The sequence below is a fragment of the Leuciscus leuciscus genome (assembly GCF_965113295.1).
Source record: "Leuciscus leuciscus genome assembly, chromosome: 3".
Classification (NCBI taxonomy): domain Eukaryota; kingdom Metazoa; phylum Chordata; class Actinopteri; order Cypriniformes; family Leuciscidae; genus Leuciscus; species Leuciscus leuciscus.
The window spans coordinates 46,979,389-47,000,347 of NC_138727.1; the positions used below are offsets into that span (position 1 = coordinate 46,979,389).

A 20,959-nucleotide genomic window follows, 5' to 3' on the forward strand; every position below is an offset into this window, starting at 1 on the left:
TTTGATTTTGCCATTACATCTTTAAATACACATATAAAATACCAAGTTAAAAAAATATATTTGGCTGTGTAATAATGTGACTAACTTTACTGGTCAAGCTCACTGTTTGATATAGGTGGCCAGTTGATGGCCTGCAATATAAGCTAAAGTATAAGTTTCGTCATTCAGAGTAAAGTTTTTGTCATTCAGTGTAATGCAAATTCTGTTACAGCAAAGTGTCATCCATTATACTGAATCCTGAATAGGATATTCAGTATATCTTTATACAGTATATTCTTAAACTGAATAGAGAATAAAATGGACTGTAAAATGGCAAAAAGCCCAAAAGTAAATGCAGACCCAGCTAGGACGGGACTCTTAAAGCCCGTTTACACCAAGAATTGATACTTGAAACACCCTTTTCGTCTTTGACCCAAAAACAGGCAGGTCAACAGCAAATGTAGATAAATGGACTGTATTCTTCATCTGATATTTACCCTCATAAATGATTTACTTGATGTATGTGAACTATTAGGAGTGATCATCAGAAGAACATGTATCTGTGATCTCTCACATTTGTGCATGCAAGCAGACACAGTACATATACAGGAGCCACAACAAGTGTTTGGTCACCTAAGGCACAATAAAAAATGCACATGCTATATCTTGCATTATATCTAAAAAAAATATAACCAAGCTGTTTATTTTAAAATAGAAAAATAGCACAAGCACACTTTTCAATCTAAACATTTGACAACAAAGTTTTTCAGGTTTCAAAATATGATGTATTGTTACATTTATTGGTCAAAATGTAGACAAAACCTATTTCTGGTTGTCAAACTCATATATTAATGAACAACAATAATGAACTATATATATATATAAAAAAACCTATGATTTAATTAATTATAACTAACATTTATTTTTTTGCAGGATTAGCAATGATATGCTTTTGAAACCTAAATGTCCCCAACACTTTGGCCAAAGTCAGGGTGTGCGTCTGAATCATGTCCGAATATAACAAAAGGGGAAATTAAACTAGACAGATGAATCTAAAATTATAAAAGATTTTGAGTAATTAAGAAATCCAGATTTACTTCTACCTAGTAACAGAAGGGTTTGCTGAATTATATATATGAAGCACCAATCATATTGTAGAAAAATGATGTAATGAATCATGTCACCTTTTCCATGCATCTATTCAATAAAAACTGTTGTACTCTTTTTGTCGGAGGGATTCTCTCTGAAACTCTCTAGAGATCTATATTCTCAAGTGATAGTGTTCGTAGGGGTCAAGACGTTGACCAACTCAGCCGACGTGAGTTAGGAGATGCGCTAGAGGACAAATATTATTAAACCTCGATCAGGAGACGACCCAGGTAAACTTAAGCCTGGTGTGTAGGGGAAAAGTCTACCACAAACTACACTGAAGGACACATGCATCATTTGTTGCTACCTGGTTTGGTATTTTGGATATGTGATGAAATGCAAAATTTTAAGAGGCCACATTTTTTAAACTAATAACAATAAAGCATATATATACACACACACACATATATATATATATAGATATACACACATATATATGTGTGTGTATGTGTCGTGTATATATGTGCTTTATTGGTATTAATCAATGCGTGTGGTTTGTGTGTATATATATGTCTGTGTGAGTGTGTGTACATATATATGTGTGTATATACGTGCTTTATTGTAATTAATCAATGTGTGTTGTTTGTTTGTGTGTGTGTGTATGGGCAAAGAAAAAAAGGGACAAGCCAAACAAGGCAAAATATTTAGTGGTCTTTTAATGGTCTTAATCTTTTTAATCACAAATCGCTGGTCAGGAAATTAGCAAGAATTGCACAAATACTGAAGATAAAGTAACTTGGCACAGAATAGCTTTCTTCAACTTGCAGACAGCGTTTTACAGGAAGAAGAGTCAGTGTTGTTCCACTCCATGCTAATGGATTAAAAAAGTAGTTGAAAGATGTCTCCCAGTTCGTATGAGTTTAATTTGAGACCAAATATTCTCTATACACTGTAAAAACTAAAGGAGCCTCAAATATCCTGTCGGATACTCAAGGAACTTCAAAATGTAATTTAAGTGCCTCAAAGCTCTTTCTCCTATAGTAGGGTTACTGGAGGAGCATTGGCATTCTTTGAGGTTCTTGCTGGAACTTATGGGATCCTTTAAGCACTTTGTATTTAGTTCAGAGGTTCTGGAGTCACCTTTTCATTACCATGAGACCTCGAAGTGCTTTGGGGGAAAATAGAGGAACTTGAATGCGATAAAAGGGTTATTGGAAGATCTTTTAACATTTAAGTGGTTCCTGGAAGATCTCTTATGTTAAAGCCAGCATCTGGAGGAACCCAATGGTTCTGTGAGGCCAAAATGAGAAAATTATCCTATTATTATTATTATAGGCTACTTAAGTTTGATTCAGTATAGCCTACATACCCAGGTGAAAAAAGACGTACTATTAAAAATGTACTTGAGTGTGTTTTTAGTAGGCCTACAATACAAATATACTTTAATGCATTTTTAATACATTTAACAGTAGCCTACGTCTTTTTCACCTGGGTAGCTTACATTTATTTAGTATCTATAGGCCTATTTTGTTGATTAATTTAAACCTTAAACAACAACACTAAATTATAATAATATTAATAAGAAGAATTCATTAATTATTATTGAATAAATAATAGTAATAAAATAATAATTTTTACCTACTTCTTCATAAATTATTATTTGAAGAAGAAGAACTAGGAGGAGAAAAGTTTTATTCTGTCACGAAACTGCTGCTATTCCTCTGCTGTCGTCGCTTCAGTGATCCTCGCGCTGCTCGCGCGCAACAAAGCTCAGCTGATCGACGTCATCGGGTAACGGCTCCGTCCTCTCATCAAAGCTTCCGACGTTTGATCGGCTCTCCGTTACAAGGTTTGTAAACTCGCCAAATAAATATAAATACAGAGTCTACTCACTATATATTCAAACACACATATATAAACTAAATTGATTAAACATTACTACTTTTTTACAGTGTTTACCACTCGTTTATTGCACAGTATCTGGTATGAAGGTTTTAGCCGCGATGCTAACTACGTTGATCTAACGTAAGTTAATGAACAAATGGAAATTATTGACTTATTGTCTTAGATTGATTTAGTCATTCAATTCAACATATTCTGTAAAACTGTGTCTTCAAATTTCTGATATAGCCTAACTAATTTAGCTGATTCCTGCTGTCGTCATTGGCGTTTGTTATGAATAACAAAATCAGGTTAATATAGTTTGGTCTGTTTTTGTTTAGCCTAACTTTACTTACTACAGGTGCCCTCATTCTCTCAAATACCATTTTAAAGCCATTTACTGGTCAATAAATATTATGTTGTGAATAATCAGCTTTGTTCTTTTGTTTCCCCAGAACAACCAGTACATTTCTAAAATAATCTGAACATTTCAGAGGCAACATTGAATTACAGTAAGTTACCTGTACACCACATGCAGGTACTTTATTACTATGAACTTTCTCTGTGTAAAATTGTATTGTTTGACTGTGTACTTTTTTAATAAGTTATTCTCTGAAAATCTTCCCTCATGCTCTCAAATCTCATTCATGTTACTCAGAAAAATAATATCACAGGTTTGGAGCTAATAATGCTATGCATTTTTTTATAGGCTATACCTTAATCATATGCATTTGAATATAAGACATTTGAACCCTGAATTATAACTTAAAGTTTAGTCTTTTTCGACAAAAAAAAGAAAAAAGCTATTATATGACTTCAGAAGACTTACAACACAACCCATAACACATGAGTTGTGAACTCATTGACTATTTTTAGGATCTTTTCTGGGACATTTTTGGAGCTTAACAATTTTTACATAAATTGTTGCATTGAATTGAACTAGACAAGTGTACATAAGAATAGTTTGAATGAATTACAAAAAAAATTTATGCTTGTGTTTCATGCAGTGATATTGAATGGTGACGGGTTGCATTATGCCTGAGATCTGCTTTCGGGTTCCACAGACAGAAAGTCAAACAGGTTTGGAACGTCACAAGGCTGAGGAAATTATTTAATAACTTTAATAACCTTACTAACAGTAAATTTTGTACTTTGCAGGGATCTCGGTAAGCTGAAATACAAGTTTGATCAAGAATAAAAATCCTCCTGTAGACCTGAAAATCACTGAAGTGCCTGGACCATCCACCAGAAAAGAAGAAAAACAAACAGAAAATGAAGCTGATGCACCTTTTCACTTTTCTAACTCGTTAAGTACCTCACGTGTCCCTTGTGAAGATTTTATAATTGATTGCATTTTATGTTGCAGCGAGTAAAGGTGCATCACATTTGTGAATTTCGTGAAATTACACAGGCAAAAAGACAAAATTGCTGATCGTGTGGATTCTTATTGAAATGACTGAATTCACCAGTGAACATTCACAGAACAACAGATCATTTTACTGCACCTTAACTCTGTTAAAATGGAAAATGTTTTCTGCTTGTTGTGACATAAGGAATACTGTTTCCGGGTCGAAGCCTCTACTTCTACTTTCTCTATCTTGTTTCTAGATATTGAGAATACTCAACAACTATTTATGGGAACTGTTGATTCAAGTCACACATTTAAGCTTTTCAAAAGGCATAGTGTACATTACAGTCTCCAGTCTCACGGCATCCCAGACTTCAACATTTTATGATTCAAAATAGCTGAATAACTAACCATCTGAGATTTCGGAATAGAGATAAAGGTTAGGATCCTAATTTTCAGGAATATTACAGCACAATGAGTGTATATTAGCACTGTTTGTTGTTTGTTTTTGGCATCTGATAGAGCTTTTGGACTTGGAAACAGTGACGTCAGACTTAACAAGCGGATTGAAACACATGTTTTAAAATTAAGTGAAGATGGACATTTTTAATTAGTCAAAATTGTAATTTTTTACATTGATTTATTACATGGAACATGTGTTTTCCATGCATTTTGTTGAGATGTCTTTTCTTGTGTAGCCTATTGTATACACATGGTTGATTATTCATGTTACTTATGTTTTATACTATTTTTTTTTGTGTGTGTATTCATTGATATTAATCTATTACTAGCTTTTTTTTTCAAGTGCATGGAAGTGTATGTATTAAAATGGATCTAAAATATGTAATAAACTATTCTTATTTTGTATTTGGTTCAGTTTGTTTATTATAATAGAAGTTAATGGTGGTAACCATAGTAACAACATGAAATTAATTTAATACAAATAAAATAAAATAAAATTGAAATTTGGTTCCTGGAGGCACCCAGAGTGGTTCCACACAGTGCCTTATATAAGAGTTCCTCAGGAAACCTGTGTGGTTCCTTAGAGAACCGCCCCTTTTTAAAGGGTGCCTAGAGGATCTACAGACGGTTCCGCCGGTGTGGCAAAGTGAAGAACCCCAAAAGGTTCCTCCAGGCACCTTTTATTTTTACAGTGTAGGGTTCAAATCTAGACAAAACATGAGCCTGATGGACTCGTTCTCAAGCCACTTCTGGGTTGTCTTTGCAGTTTGGGCAGGAGCACTGACTTAATGACACAATGACATCTTTCTCCATGCTTCACTGTGCGGTAGAGATACAGTTATTATTATATTTCTCAGCAGATTTACGAACACACCGCTCTTGAGCATCACCATGCAACTCTTGTTTTATTGTGATTTATTGCTCCACACACAACTTCCCATATTCTCCCAAAAACTTTATTTAGTCTCTGATGTTTTTCTGAGACAGCAATGGCTTTTAAAAAAGTACATTTGCTTAAATTTGGCTAATTTTTTGTCCCAGGAGTGTGTGTGTGTCTATATATAGACACACACACACAATTATTAACTTTTCGTAACCTATTTTAACCAACTTGTGTGACTTAGTTAACTTTCCTGACCTAAGCATGACCCTTTACCGACTAGAATCCAGGTTTAATCAGAGGATCAAGTGATTAGTAATTTCAGGGTCTCTTTTAGTGTCCACAGCGAAGCAAATTTATTGCATTCAAAGCAAATGCCAAAGACAAATATAATCTGAGTTGAGGACATTCTTTGAAACAAGTAACAAAAACTATGAAGTTTGGATATCATATTGACTGGATATTTCCAGAGCAGTCCTAAAATGTTTTATCACCTATATTAAAGTAAAACATAACCTTGCATCCATTAAAATAATCCATATACGTTTCAAAGCTACTTCACACACTGACGACCAAATGCTTTTTATCTGAGCATGATGTAAACAGACACTGGTGTAGTTTGAAACTTTGGCATGTGAATTTCTAAATCCTGTTCTGCAGTTTCATGCAGTATTTTCCCAGCTTTTCTCATCACAGTTCAATGTATTAGCAGCCACATATAACGCAAAGGGAAACCCGTCCCATTTCATTCAATCCCTGAGGGGCCTGTTCATGTAACTGAAATGTTGATTATTCATTTTAAAGGGCTTATGCTGGATTCTTACTGCTTGGTTGGCATTTCATACTATATACTGGCTTAAAATAGTTTTTCTTCCGGTGTACGTGTGAGTAAGAGAGAGACAGAGAGAGGGAGTGTGTGCATGTGTGTGAATGTTTGCCTTCAAGTATGAGTGTTTGTTGAGAGAGGATCATTAACATCCACAGCCGCTCTGTCCATCAGGGGGCGTGTCTTGAAGAACTGGGCCTTTGTGATTGGTTAATATGCTGGGGTCTCCGTCCAAGCTCTCGTTCATTTTGTCGCAGATGATGTCGACCAGCCGCTCAAACACCTGCTTGACGTTAATGTTATCCTTTGCACTTGCCTCGAAAAACTGGAAGCCTGCAAACAGACGGCAGAGAAAGAGAGAAACAGAAGAGGAGGTATCTCGAGTTATACACAAAATATGAAATAAAATCAGATTTGAATAAAATTGTATAGTTTATTAACCTAAGAATATAATTTTTACAAGTAGAATAAAAACATTCTACACATATAATTAGTGGCCAGCTGATTTTTGCCATTAAAGTTTTGTTTGGCCTTTTAAGAATCTGAAGTGGGACTTTTATTTTGACAGACGCAGAGGAGCTTCCCATTCTCCATCTTCATTAGTTTACTGCCTTTGTTTAAAGTCACCATGAAATAAAAATAAACTATTCTTATTTTTTGGCGAAATACTGTAGAAAAATTCTGTTTCATACCGACTTCAACAGTTCTAATAAACGAAACGCAAATTCTATAATACTTTTTTTTCCCATATACTGTCAGTTATAAGCTTTTATATAATTGATTTTTAAAACATTAAATGCCAACAAACCTCACAAACATCTGCAAATACAGCTGTTAGATCTTCTAGTGTTACAAAATCAATGTTTCTATATAAAGTATAATGTGTTTATTTTATGTATATATATATATACACACACACTGCCCTTGCAAATGCTCAAAGGGATACTTCACCTCTGAAAAGATGAATGTGTATTTAAAATAGGTCATTTATGTAGAAGAAATGTGAAGAAATTTTTGAATTTGGAGTTTTCTAGACTGAGAAAAGCCAGAAAATGTATTTTTGGCTTATGTGGATGAAAGACAACAACTCCCAGAATGCACTTGATTCGCTGCTCTACGAGGCCACACCTCCCGGTTAGAGAGCGCAGTTGAAAACAACAAGGTTAGGCTACTAGTGAGTGTCCGTGACGAGTTTGCCCGGGATATCAAGATCGCCCAAAATGTCCGGGATTCGGCTTTTGCGTTCTACAGTCGCCATTCATTATGTTTACTGTGGTGAGCAGGACGAGGCTGAGGGGCGCGGGAGAACGGCACGAGGCCGGTGGCATCATTACTGAGACGCACCGGTCTCGTATCTCTCACGGAGGAGCGGGAATTTTCTTAGCAATGTTAAAACGCACATTGACCGATCACTTGTTATGCGTTCATGTAAACACTACATTCAGATTCACAAATCGGAATGAATTCAGTTAGACTGAAACAAAAGGTGTGCATGTAAACAATGAATGGCGACTGCAGAAAGCAAAAGCCGAATCCCGGACATTCTGGACGATCTCGACGGCCGGACATGTCCGGGAAAAAGAGGATGGTAACCCCCACTACTCAGCTTTCTCCTACTACTCAGCTTTCTCCACAGAACAAGAGCCTGCTAGCTTAGCTTCCAAAGAAAGACGGCTGATACTGTGCACATTCTGTGAGTGAGATCCCACCCTCTATGGGCGGGTTGAGAACATGCGGGACAGCCCCTCCTTCTGGCTGTAGTCTTTACCCTCTGGCCAGAAAATCCTCCGATGACGCAAAATGACGATTTTTACGTCATCGGAGGATTTTTTCCAGACAAAAAATGCATAAATCTCTCGTCTCAGGGGGATATGAGTCCTTCGGATGAGACGTGTGATATATAAATGCCTCATTCATTCATATGAGGGTGGAAAGCACGGTAATTCGAAAATACTACAGGTTTTCTACTAATACAAAGCTTAATGCTAAATCATGAAGTATCCCTTTAAGCGTCAATGATTGGATCATTATTGCAGTGATTATTATTTCTAGCATGTTATATGTTTGGCAAAAGTTCTTCGAACTCTAATTGATGGAGTGTGTACCAAAAATGTATGTACCTCATAACATCATAACATTTATTTCCATCAAGAGGTGCATCAGTTTTTGGTCAAGATCTTGTATTGACAAAGCAAGGGTCCAGCACTCTGTAAAGTCTCCTCCAGCACATCCCAAAGACTACCAATGAATTTAAGGTCTGGACTCAGAGGAGCCGATTTGATCTTAGCCTGATTAATCTTGACATTGTCATCCTGGAATATGAGCATGATGTGTCTTCCTTCACGTTTGTTTAAGAAATGAAAGCTTCACAATCCATCAAGTAGGGTTAGAAGAACTGTTGCTACACATATAACATGCTAGAAACAAAAAAATTACTGCAGTTATGATCCAATTGTGCATGTGTGTGTTTTATATCCGCCATCAAATCTATAATAGTCATCCACTACATATGTCATAACTCATTATATCTAACATCTATTGAGAAATAAATGTCAGTGTACACCCTCTGAGCAACACATTTACTTTCTGTACTTTGAAAGGCCTGCATCATTCATAGCATTTCTTCCTGTCTTTTCTTTTGTCCAAATAAGGCTGTGCAGCACAGAGGAAATTCAGAGGGTGACGAGCCATGCACAGGGTCCAAAATTAACACACGCCAAGCGCCGAAAGAGAGTAGAACTTGGCTTTAAAATGGTTCGCCTCCAAAACTTACAATTCTGTCATTATGCAAGTGAACATGTCATTCCAAACCTGTATGATTTTTATTTTATTTTTTATGTGAAAAAAGAAAAATGTATTTTTGTATATGTAAATGTATTTGCAACAAAATGTCATATATATAAAAAAAATAATGCATAATGGCATAGCAAGTTTGAAATATTTGTTTAGCCAGTAAAATTCATCCATCAATTCATTGGGAGGGATTGCAAACAAAACATAATTGACTTATTGGTAAGCCCCGCCCTCCTTAGTTACTGTTGCTATCTCGGACAAACAAACAGAGTTGCTAACTGTTTTACAATGACGGCCATCAGTGTGAAAACCTTGTCCCAAGATGTTTTTGTTTGATTTTGGACACAAAAGGACCACCTCTAGTCGAGGAGCATTCATTCATGCCATGGAGGGATATATACAAGATTTGAAAATAAATATGGTACGTAACACGATTAATTTGGATTAATGGGTTTACAGATCACAATGCAAGCGGGAGAAGCCTCATGTTACGGTCGTCACGATCGCTGATGGCTGTTTTTGACCTACTGTTCATGTTTTTTAGGTTTGTAGGTTTGTACGTTAGCATGGACTCACTAACTTTAATTGTAACTTAATGAGAGTATATGACAACCAGAAAATGAAAGTTTTTGTCTTCATTTGGGATTGGGGTTGAATCCTTAGGGATCCAGGTTACTGTGCTCACATCATTGATATTATAAATAAACCACGCTTGTCTTATTGCGCAGATAATTGTTCGCAGTCCGTTCGCGTAATTCTTATCATACTTTTAAATGCGCTGGCGAATGCACGCACAGTACAGTGATTCCATACATGAATACCCATGCCCATCCTCTCAGGATACCTGGAATCAGTGTCACAAGTACCCCAGGCACATCGTTTTACCATTTTCGTAGCATAAACACCATAAAACCGATGAGAGCTTTGGATCTTCCAATGTTTCTCTATAGCGCTGAAACCTAAAGATGTCCGAGTTCCGGCCCCTTGCAACTGATACTCAACTGCCATTGGCTCATCTGCGTTTGAGGGGAGGGGCTTACCGATAGGTCAATTCTGGACCCTTGCATGCTCAATTCTTTATTTATAGGCTCATGTGTGTGTGTGTGTGTGTGTGTGTGTCCAATGCTTGTCTTTTATCCTGTAACATGCCTAGCTCATTAGCCAGTCTTTGCCCGTCCTCTGTGGCCACCAGCCTGTCGTCCTCCAGATCACATTTGTTCCCCACCAGAATCACCTGAGCGTTGTCCCACGAGTACGTTTTAATTTGAGTTGCCCTGGAAAACACACACACACACAGTCAATTTTGAACTGACATGCTCATGAGCGCCTTTGTGGCCGTTATAAAATGTGTGGATCTTCAACAAGAAACACACAACATTTCAGTCACTCTCACTTTGAGTTACTACCTAGAGACATAGCAGATTGGTTTTAAGTAAAATAATTATTATTACTCTGGGACCTTAGCATCCATGTAAGACTATAAATAAAGTAAACTCACCAGTCCTGCACGGCATAGAAGGATTCTTGGTTAGTGATGTCATACATTAGCAGGAAGCCCATGGCCCCCCTGTAATACGCTGTGGTTATGGTTCGGTACCTCTCCTGCCCTGCTGTGTCCTGAGAAACAACATACAAGCATCCTAAATATAGCCATTAAACAACTAAAACACCGTATAGCAGAAACCATATAGATTGCAGAAACCATCCATTGCTTTATATGCATCATTGAGTCTGTCAACTTTACGAGTAATTTTTTCTCTATGGTTGGTTGCTGTTATTTCTTGCTAAAAGAATGTAATATTTCAGCAGAGTGCTGAAAGACTTCAAATAAATAGGATGTGTGTGTGTGTGTGACGTGATTGTGTATATATATATATATATATATATATATATATATATATATATATATATATATATAAACACACACATACACATATATATATATACATTCATACTTAATAAAACACTTTATTACATGTAAAATTATGTAAAACTTATGTAAAGAATTTTGAGTGATGAAGCAAATTATGTGTTTAATAATAGTTTTAATGCTCAATTACTGACACAGCTACTCTAATTACATCTTTAGTAAACTTAATGGGCAAATAAAATTAAACATTAAAAATCACAGCGATATTGACAATGTTAGATAATTTTATATTGGCAGCAAAGCTTACTTTTATGATGGATGGATGTGCTTTTTGGGGCTTCAAAATCTCAGTTACTAATATTCACTCCCATTATAAAGCTTGGAAGGGCCCACATTTTTTTTTTAATATAACTTATTAAAAGTGAAAGTCATATACACCTACAATGGCTTGAGGGTGAGTAAATTATGGGATAATTTTCATTTTTGGGTGAACCAACCCATTAATGCAAACATATCTTAAATATTTGATCATTTCTGTTAATGCATGTCTAAGTGCAAGTAAAAAAAGAAACTTAATTATTCAAGTAAATGCAATGCAAATGAAACAGACTCAGGGGGTTTAGAGGTTAACAGTCATGTTAATCTGGTAACTAGGCAACGTTTGATTAGTTTCCATGATACTGAAAAGCCTTGACTTGATTTAGAGTGCTCTGACCTCACCTATGTAGGTTCCCATGGCAACTCTTGGTTTGGGCAGCTGTTAGAGGGTTGTATATATGCATGTATTGTATTTAAGGGATGAACTGAATTCAAACTAATGGGAGCTTAACAAAAGCCTCAGCCCCTTCTTTCAACAGAGATAAGATGTGCTAGCTGCAATTCTCACACACACACACACACACACACACACACACACACACACACACACACACACACACACACACACACACACACACACACACACACACACACACACACACACACACACACACACACACACACACACACACACACACACACACACACACACACACACACACACACACACACACACACACACACACACACACACACACACACACACACGACTAACTTTATAACAAAGACAACTGAACCATTTCTGCCTATGCAATCTTACACGCTTCATTCTGATCCGAAAGCAACCTTTAAAGTCAGAAAATGATTCTTCAATGTCCATGACTGTGTCAATACAGCAGTTAAATCTACAGAACACTGTGATGACTAACCCAATGTAATGCGTAATATTTGCTCTTCCTTCATAGCGAAATGCCTCAAATTACATTCGCCCTTGCCTTTAAATGATGGACTCCTCCTTAAAGTAAACAAGAGAGAGAGAGTACATGCAAATGAGAACACGCACATACTGTATATGGTACTTTCAACAAATATATGGTACACTTTAGTGTCCCAAGAGTTTATAATAAAAGATAATAATAAAAAAATCCCAAATCCCCAAGGTTTTTTTTCTTTTCTTGGTGACTGCTACAGAATGTTATGGCAAACTATTATATAGCATACAATAAATATTGCATGAAAAGATGCTAGTTTTGAACACCCCTAAGCTCTTAAAATAAGGATTTAGGCTTGTTGTTCCATCTCAGAGGTCTTGACCTGAACTCTGAACTGTCTCCTGAAGTTCATGAAAGAATGAGATTATTTTGGCTGTTAAATGGATCATTTATTTTGGTAATCCACTTTAGACATTCTGCTAACTATAAGTAACTACCTGTCATGTCAACTGCCAGTCATTCGAGTATTAGTAGACTGTCTGCTTGGTATCTGCTGACACTTTATTTTGATGCTCCCCAACAGACATTCTGCTGACTATAAGTCACTTTGCAAGTACCTGTCAACTTATACTAACCCTAACCCCTAACCCAACAGTCTCCAAATACTCTAATGAGAGTTATTTGACATGTAATTGTAAAGTTACTTATAGTTAGTACTAGTAGAATGTCTAAATTGTAACCGAAAGTCTAATAAACGTGTATGGAGATGATACAACACAAATACCATTTGATTAGTTTACTTCTTACTCACTGCTATAGAAATATAGTCAATAAAACATGACTGATTATTAACTAAACATTTCCAAACACTTAGTAAAGAGCAATGTGGCTCCTCCGCACCCACTAAATACACCACACACACATGTACACATCACAAGGCTTGGACTACGCTCTGGGATCTTGACGACAGAAGATGGCCTTTACTGAAACCAGTGGTTCGCTACAGGTAGCGCTGGGAAAAAGTGCGATGCTCCCAAAATGATCTGCTCCCAAAAGAAATACAGAGAAGAAATCATGCTGCTACTGCTTAAACCTTAAGGTTATATGATAGTAAAATGTGCTGCTGCAAGACAAAAGAGACCCTGTGGCAGATCTAGTCAGGTGGTGCTGGGGAGGAGGAGGACCCAATAAATGCGAGAGTAGATCGTAAGAAGCGATTGATTGGCTGCTGAACCGGCGACGAGACAGTATGAATTCTCAGTTAATCACATTTTCATGCAATGCAAATGAATTTTTGTACGGTAAATACTTTTGGTAGCACATTGGGTTCACCACTTGATATCCAATGTAAAATATGCGTCCTGAAGCAAAACCAGTTGAGAACCTCTGGTCTAATGTATGATAAAAGCATCAGCGCAATCTGATTCAACAATTGGGATTGTGCCATCAGCCTTGACATGACATCATTTTCCTTCGGCTTTTCTAATCAATCATACTTACAATTTTCACTTGCTGTATTATACATTTTTTATTAATACCTGGGAAGGCAGAATATCATCTGACTTGATGGTGGACTCTAACTTGGGCAAGCAAGCAACCCCCTAGCAACTACCTAGAAAACCCAAGAAACCACATAGCAACGTCCTGGCAACTTACCCACAATCCTAGCATTGTGTCCACAAGTTTTTGCACATGTAATGTAAATCTAGATTACAGTCTATTCTAGTTCTATTCTAGTCAATTTCAGATTACTGGAAGCAGAGCTGAGTTGTTCTATGGTGGGTTATCAGCACACAAGTGCATTCTGGGAAAATGCTACTCAACACCTCTTGAGACGTTCTCACCCACTTCCTTTCATCAACAGAAAGTACTGTCGCTTCCTCTGTCGAGGAAGGCTGCGGCTGTGAACTGCCGAACAACAACGATAACAACTAAACTTACTGTATCAAAACATCGGAATTTACAGAATTGAACAAACAGACCTAAAACACTCATGCAGCCACAAAAACACACACCAGATCATAATTATTTGGCAGCACTGGGTCTCAGTATTGATTTAGTGATTCAGTGCAGAAGGCAGATGGATGCTGGTCTGGACGGTCAAAAAGCACAACCAATTAGATTTTATGGCTTTTATTTTCTAAAGGTTCCCTCAAAATGGATTTAGCCCTGTGTATGTGTGTGTGTGTGTGTGTGTGTGTGTGTGTGTGTGTGTGTGTGTGTGTGTGTGTGTGTGTCCCACAAATAAAGCATCAAATGATGGGGCCATCTGGTTTGGGTTGGTCTGAATGTTTTGTAATATTAACCATCATTGCTCTCACTCTCTCTCTCTCCCACACACACACACACACACACACACACACACACACACACACACACACACACACACACACACACACACACACACACACACACACTCACAAACACACAAACACCACCTAGATTATCTTGATCAAAGTATTACTAAGTCATACTGACACGTGGTTAGTGGATCCTCTTTTCACAACATTCGACTTTGGCAATAACAAGTCTTTCTTTTCTGGCTCAAACTGTAAATATAAATAATAACAGATTTTAAAGCACTGACATTATTCTTCCAATATACCTGCAATGAAACTGCAACTGCATGCATTTAAACTCTGGCAACTAAAAGCATTGCACCAAAGACTCATATAGCCAGACTAAAGTGCAACAGTCGGGCTTCGGAAGAAAAAATCCCATTCATTTTCTCCATAGGGGAATTTATTTGTAACGATAACTTAAAAACCTTTAAAGACAGCCCTACTGAGAGCTATATGAGGTAGTCAATTGATGGTATACAATTTTTTTCATCAGTCCACATTATTTCAACTTATTGTTAAAATAATTATGTATAATGGTGGGATTTGCTGGTGAAAAACTACAATACCCATAATTCTGCAGAGAAATCTCCACCAGTCAGAATTAGCAAATCCGGCAAAAAAAAACTCTTTAGTGCTCGGCTGCTCGCTCACTCCCACGAATTACTGTGAATGACGTATACGTATTTTGAAAATTTGTTTTCTATAAGTTTCTATAAACACAAGCAACATCTTTAAATTAATAGTTTTTTATATTTATCTGTCGTTTCAATTCAATTATGTCATTTGCAATGCTTCATGGGATTGTGCCCTCACTAAAGCCTTTAAGGCCCGTTCACACCATGAAGGATAACTACAAAGATAACTATATTAGCGTCCACACCAGCAGACGATATTGTTCTGTTTATTCAACGCGTTTATTCTGTCACTTTAAATGCTCGAGCTCGTTACAGCAGGATGGATTCTGAATGGCTGTCTATGTTTTTGTCGTTCATCAGCTGGATAAAATCGTTCTGAATGTGATTCCAACGATATCGTTTCTCTGTGCCGTTATCGTTATAGCTGTTGTGAACTTTGCTATTTTTTAATATTGAGATTTTTTTTTAGAACGATGTCTTTATAGTTATCGTCCTTGGTGTGAACGGGCCTTTAGTATCTTAGTTTTTAAGGGCCGTTTACATGATACCGTTTTCAAATAAAAAAAATGTATGCATTTTTGCCGTTCATTTCACAACAACGCCATTTTGGGGGCCTGAAAATGCAAACTTTTGAAAACGGGATTCAAAGTGCACGTTTTTGAAAACGATACCGTTATCAACTTTGTGTAAACTACAAAAACACGAATTTGTAAAAAAACCCCGGTGATGTCATGTGCTTGCGTATTACTTGTTCCATAGATATCATATAATAAAGGCTAGATGTCTCGTCCGTGCTGCTGGCCAATGGAGGTCGACGTCAGCACACAGCGGCCATCTTGCCACAGGGAGCTCGCTCACTCGTAACATTGTGTTTTAATGGTGCATGTACTTTTAAATAACCATAACTTGCTCAATTTTCTACCGATTTTCAAACGGTTTGGTTTGTTATAAACGTCAGAGATGTAGTTATGACACTGCATAGGCTACATATGAACAATTATAACATACATGTTCAAGCATTCGGAATTATAGCCACGTTAATAACGTTTATAAGAAACCAAACCGTTTGTAAATCCGTCAAGATTTCAGCGAGATAAGAGGATTTGTGTTCGTGCTGATCACTCACCTTACATCAGATACCACAGAGCTCGCCAGAAAGCTTCCCTGTGGCAAGATGGCCGCCGGACTCCGCCTTAAGACATCTAGCCTTATATGGATATCTATGACTTGTTCAGTCTATAGTGTTTCTTTACAAAGTGGCATCGCCATCTACTGGCCTTTTTAAGTAACCATAACTCCTATGGAAAAAAGACTTCCAAAACCAATGCCACTGTGGGAGACACTAATGCACTTGGAAGTCTGGTCTACTTTAAAGCTTATTCTGACCCAAAACTGGCCACTTAGAGAGAGAAAAAAATACCAGAGCAATGTTTAAAACATCCAGTCACAATTTGTTTTGTTTTTATGTGTCATTTAAGGGGCAGGTAAATCTAAAATAGTTGATACCACAATAATATGCCATTGAAGAAAAAAAACTAATTCAAAATATGGCACACCATTTTTTGTCTAGACTTTAAATTAAGAAATATAGGTACTACCCACCATCCTCATGTAAGCTACATAAACGACTCTAATGTCTCATCTTCCACACTCACCCATATCTGCAGTTTGACTCGCTTCTCATTGCGGTAAACCGTTTTGACTTTGAAGTCGATGCCGACCGTGCTGACGAACGCAGAGGTGAAGGAGTCGTCAGCGTAACGGAACAGAAAACTAGTTTTTCCAACACTGCTGTTGCCAATGATGAGGAGCTTGAACATGTAGTCAAAATTCTGATCGGCCACATCCTTCTGCACCTGCGTCTGATTACGGGTATCGTTGGCCGACGCCATCTAGAGGGGCGGAGGAAAAGTCAAAATGTAAGAGAGACAAGCTATGTCATCACCAATTTCATTGAAGGTTAATAATGACGGTTGTCTAACCCTCCAGCAAATCTAACCAGAAGAAAACCACCTTCATATGTTGGGCCCTGAGAATGCTGTGACCCTTTTGCTTATTTATGCTGGCTGTCTGGTCTACAAACTCTCGTGCGAGACTGGATTTATTCCTGTTAAAATCGGTATCCCACGAGAAGCTTGCAATCCAAGTTGTCTGTGCGCTGATTTGCAGTGAAAAAGAAAAAGGAGGAATATGAAGGAGAGGTTGGTTGCTTGCAGAAGTCGTGTTTGCTGATGCTTTTTTGCAGGTCTGTGACTCCTCCCCCTGAAATTTCATTGGCTGTAAGTCGTCGCTGATGTCGCCAATGGGAGTTTTGTGCAACAAACTTCCATATTTTGTAAAACAGCTTGCATCGCTTCCGGTTCAGGTCTTTTATATGTGCTTCGTTAAATATAGAGCTGTTTTACTAAAGATACCTTAAAGATACCTTCAAAGACGCGAACATAACTGATGTCTATCGCATATGCAGATTGATATCTAAAAGTTTTTTTCTTTTTCTTCTCACTAACATTTACAACATTTAAATCTAATTAAAATGCCAACAATAAAAATAACTAGCTAGTTTAGCTGGTCACCTTAAAAGTACATAGATATCGGCGTCAGTTCGTACTGCCGTTAATGACGGGTTCAGACTACACAATATTTGTATATTACTTACAGTAGTCACGGTGTCAGATTAGGCGATCTTGACTCCTAAACGCTTGTCGTGTCGTGGACAAGAAACATGTCGGAAAACACATTTCTTCCCAACCAATCGTTGCTTGCCGTCGACGTGCGTGATGTCATAGAGAAGACGAAACTAGCCGGTGTCATGACAAATCGGGTCCTTCCTCGAAATCAGGTCTCCCCAAACAGTTAGTTAATGATTATCCTAAGTATATGAATGATATTAATTTACAATTCGCATAGCTTACTATATAATGCGTATGAAAACACATTAGTGCACAATAGAACCAATTGAAAGTAATTTCTATAAATAAATAAATAAAATAAATAATAATAATAATAATAATAGCCTATCAAGTGAATAATTGAACATCATTAATTTGTTTGATTTATAACTGAAATATTTGGACATTTAACACTTAATTTAACTCCTAATTACATTAAAGATGATTAAGAATATATGTATGCTAAGTGCAAATGCATGTATAAACTAAGCTATCAGGCTAATCACTTATCTATATGCTATGCTAGTATATAAGCTAACGAATAGAGATATACTGTAAATGGTCGTTATAATGTAGGAATTGGAGGAATTGTAATCAGTCGCTAAAGAGAGTAGGCCTACCTATTAAAAGAAATTTAAACCAATGGGGGACCCCAAGCAAAACTGAACCAGTAAAATCCACAAAACTGTTAAAATTGGGGCTAAATCGTGCAGTGTGTACCTGGCATTATCTAAAGCCCCATTGATACTCTCTGTCATGTAGTTAAAGTATTCTTTTTGCACTGTCATCTATCTCTCTCTTTCTTTCTTTGCGCATCAGACATGCTGAGTGAGGATCTTTCCTTGATTCAGAGCCATTACAGAAGAGACCAGCTCAGCACAATTCATTCTGGACAGAAACCAGTGCTTAAAGTGGGAAGCACATAATAAGAATAGGGGAAAGAGTTCACCCGAAAATACAGATTCTATCATTATTGTGTAGATATCCTGTGATACTGTATGATGCAGTTATTTGACATTTTATGTGCTTTTTTTCATTTTTTATTAGTTTTTTGTCCAATTTAGCTTTAATTTAGATTTATATTGACATTTATAAATTAGATTTATTTCAGTTTTAGTCATTTTAGTGCTTCAACTTATACTTATTTTCAGTTCTAATTTTTAAACTTAAAATTAAGTTTTTTTTATATTTGTATATTATATAATTTTATTTTATTTTAGCTTCATTTCAATGAACAAAAACGATTTTCACTATAGTTTTACTTAGTAAGTTAACAACAAACTGGTATGTATAACTGAAGATTTTCTGTGAATAACTTACTACTTAAATTTCAGCCTCTTTGTCACAGAAAACTTTGTTGTATCACTTCAGAAGACTTGAAATACAAATTAATAAACCCTAAGGATTACTTTTATAGTATTTTATGGTCTTTTTATGGCCCCTTTTGAGCTTGACAGACATAAACACTTTAAGACTCTTCGAAAAGCCTTACATTTTTGTTCCACAGACAAAAACAACACCATACAGTTTTTGAACAACATTATGATGAGTAAATAATGACATGTGGTGAATTCAGGGTGATTTGGACACTTTTAGCCATTGAGATGACTTTGAAAAGTGTCCCAATCAACCTGAATTCACCCTAAATTATTCCCATAAACACCCATTTGCTTATAAGAAAAACGACAGAGACCTTCCTGATCAAGTATTAACATCCTGCTCAAGCATATGAGAAAGAGGTGATCACATTAACACCTGTAAATTACCTGAAGAGGGAGTTACCAGGATATGACACACCTTACACACATGAATGAACACAATGCTGCTGTGCCACTGCAATTTGAAATAAAATTACATGTAAGCCCTGTAGCGCATGCAGGCTAAGATTAAGATTACGATCAAGATCAAATGACAAGTTAGATTTGATCTGATGCTGGCTGACACAGACAGCATCACACACCCTAAACTATGAAATCTACAGATCTGTCAAACACAACATCAGCTTACACACTCAGAAAATATCAATATGATCATGTCATCAATAACTCAATTCTGAGGTTGAAAGGGAATAAATAGAGATATTTGAAACAGTTCCAGTCTTGCTCCCATATGGACATCTTCATATATCTCTCTACTACTGTAAACGATTAATGAAAAATGCGTATCCTTCGGGCACAAATATAATATGGTGACTAACCTTATTTGTCTCTTCTTAGAGGTGTTTATTTTTCTTTATAAAGTTGATGTTGCGCGTTTGCTCAGCTGGTTTCGCACATCCAGTCTTCGCAGATCCAGTTTCACTTTTCCAGCAAAACACACTGGAAATGGTCCGCTCACTCACTCGCCGTGTCGGTTTAAAAGCCGAGTATTCCCTTCCCTTCAGAGGGGCGTTGCGAACCCAGAAGCTTGATGTCTGCAGAGACCTGGCTGTCGACCAGTTTTTATTTGTGCTGACGGCTCGTCGAAAAGGCGATGGCTGTTCCCAGATCAGCTAGTGGCCCTGGCGAGCGTCCACGAGCAGCCAATCAACAGGTCTCCAGTCAGTCAGACACACTCAGCATTATTATCTGCCACTTACATACGGGTCATTCTGTTAAACGGCTGCCCTTAGCAGTCTCACAAAATGGGGAAAAAAGTAACAGGATCGACAGTTGTAAGGTTTATTAACACAATTTGTTATGAATCTACACGATGTCCATTTAAGAAAGAGAATTTAACGCTGATAGACTTACAAATTTACTTTAAATTTACACTTATTTACTAGGCTACTATACAAAATAACGGCAACTGACAAACATAAAACATACATTTACTGAGGAAATAGGAGACTTTAACATGTTTAACACATATTTTTTAAATAAATCAAATGTAAATTCCTGTCCCAGTTACACTTAATGTTGCCACATTTTCCTGGTTAAAATATTACTTTACGTTA

The 20,959-nt window shown here is 36.9% G+C and overlaps 1 protein-coding gene and 1 long non-coding RNA gene across 2 annotated transcripts; one reads left to right on the plus strand and one right to left on the minus strand.

Moving 5' to 3' along the window:
* Positions 1–1,121: 1,121 nt before the first annotated feature.
* LOC309494824 lies at positions 1,122–5,591 on the plus strand. The gene is made up of 3 exons (XR_014204437.1): positions 1,122–1,195; positions 1,382–2,019; positions 5,457–5,591. It is a non-coding gene; the product is annotated as an uncharacterized lncRNA (long non-coding RNA).
* Positions 5,592–5,699: 108 nt separating this feature from the next.
* rab3da (RAB3D, member RAS oncogene family, a) lies at positions 5,700–20,464 on the minus strand. Its single transcript, XM_082164257.1, has 5 exons — positions 20,222–20,464; positions 17,011–17,247; positions 10,757–10,875; positions 10,408–10,532; positions 5,700–6,798 (listed from the first exon to the last, which is right to left on the minus strand). Exons 2-5 carry the CDS (start codon positions 17,245–17,247, stop codon positions 6,611–6,613), a joined length of 669 nt encoding a protein of 222 aa, XP_082020383.1. The 5' UTR covers positions 20,222–20,464; the 3' UTR covers positions 5,700–6,610.
* Positions 20,465–20,959: the final 495 nt, after the last annotated feature.

Excerpts from the sequence above, each read along its gene's own strand:
- rab3da (XM_082164257.1), bottom strand. The coding sequence starts at position 17,247 with ATGGCGTCGGCCAACGATACCCGTAATCAGACGCAGGTGCAGAAGGAT. Across the intron at positions 10,876-17,010 it reads GAGTCAAACTGCAGATATGG|GACACAGCAGGGCAGGAGAG; the intron begins GTGAGTGTGGAA and ends GTTGTTTCTCAG. Across the intron at positions 10,533-10,756 it reads TTCTATGCCGTGCAGGACTG|GGCAACTCAAATTAAAACGT; the intron begins GTGAGTTTACTT and ends TGTGTTTTCCAG.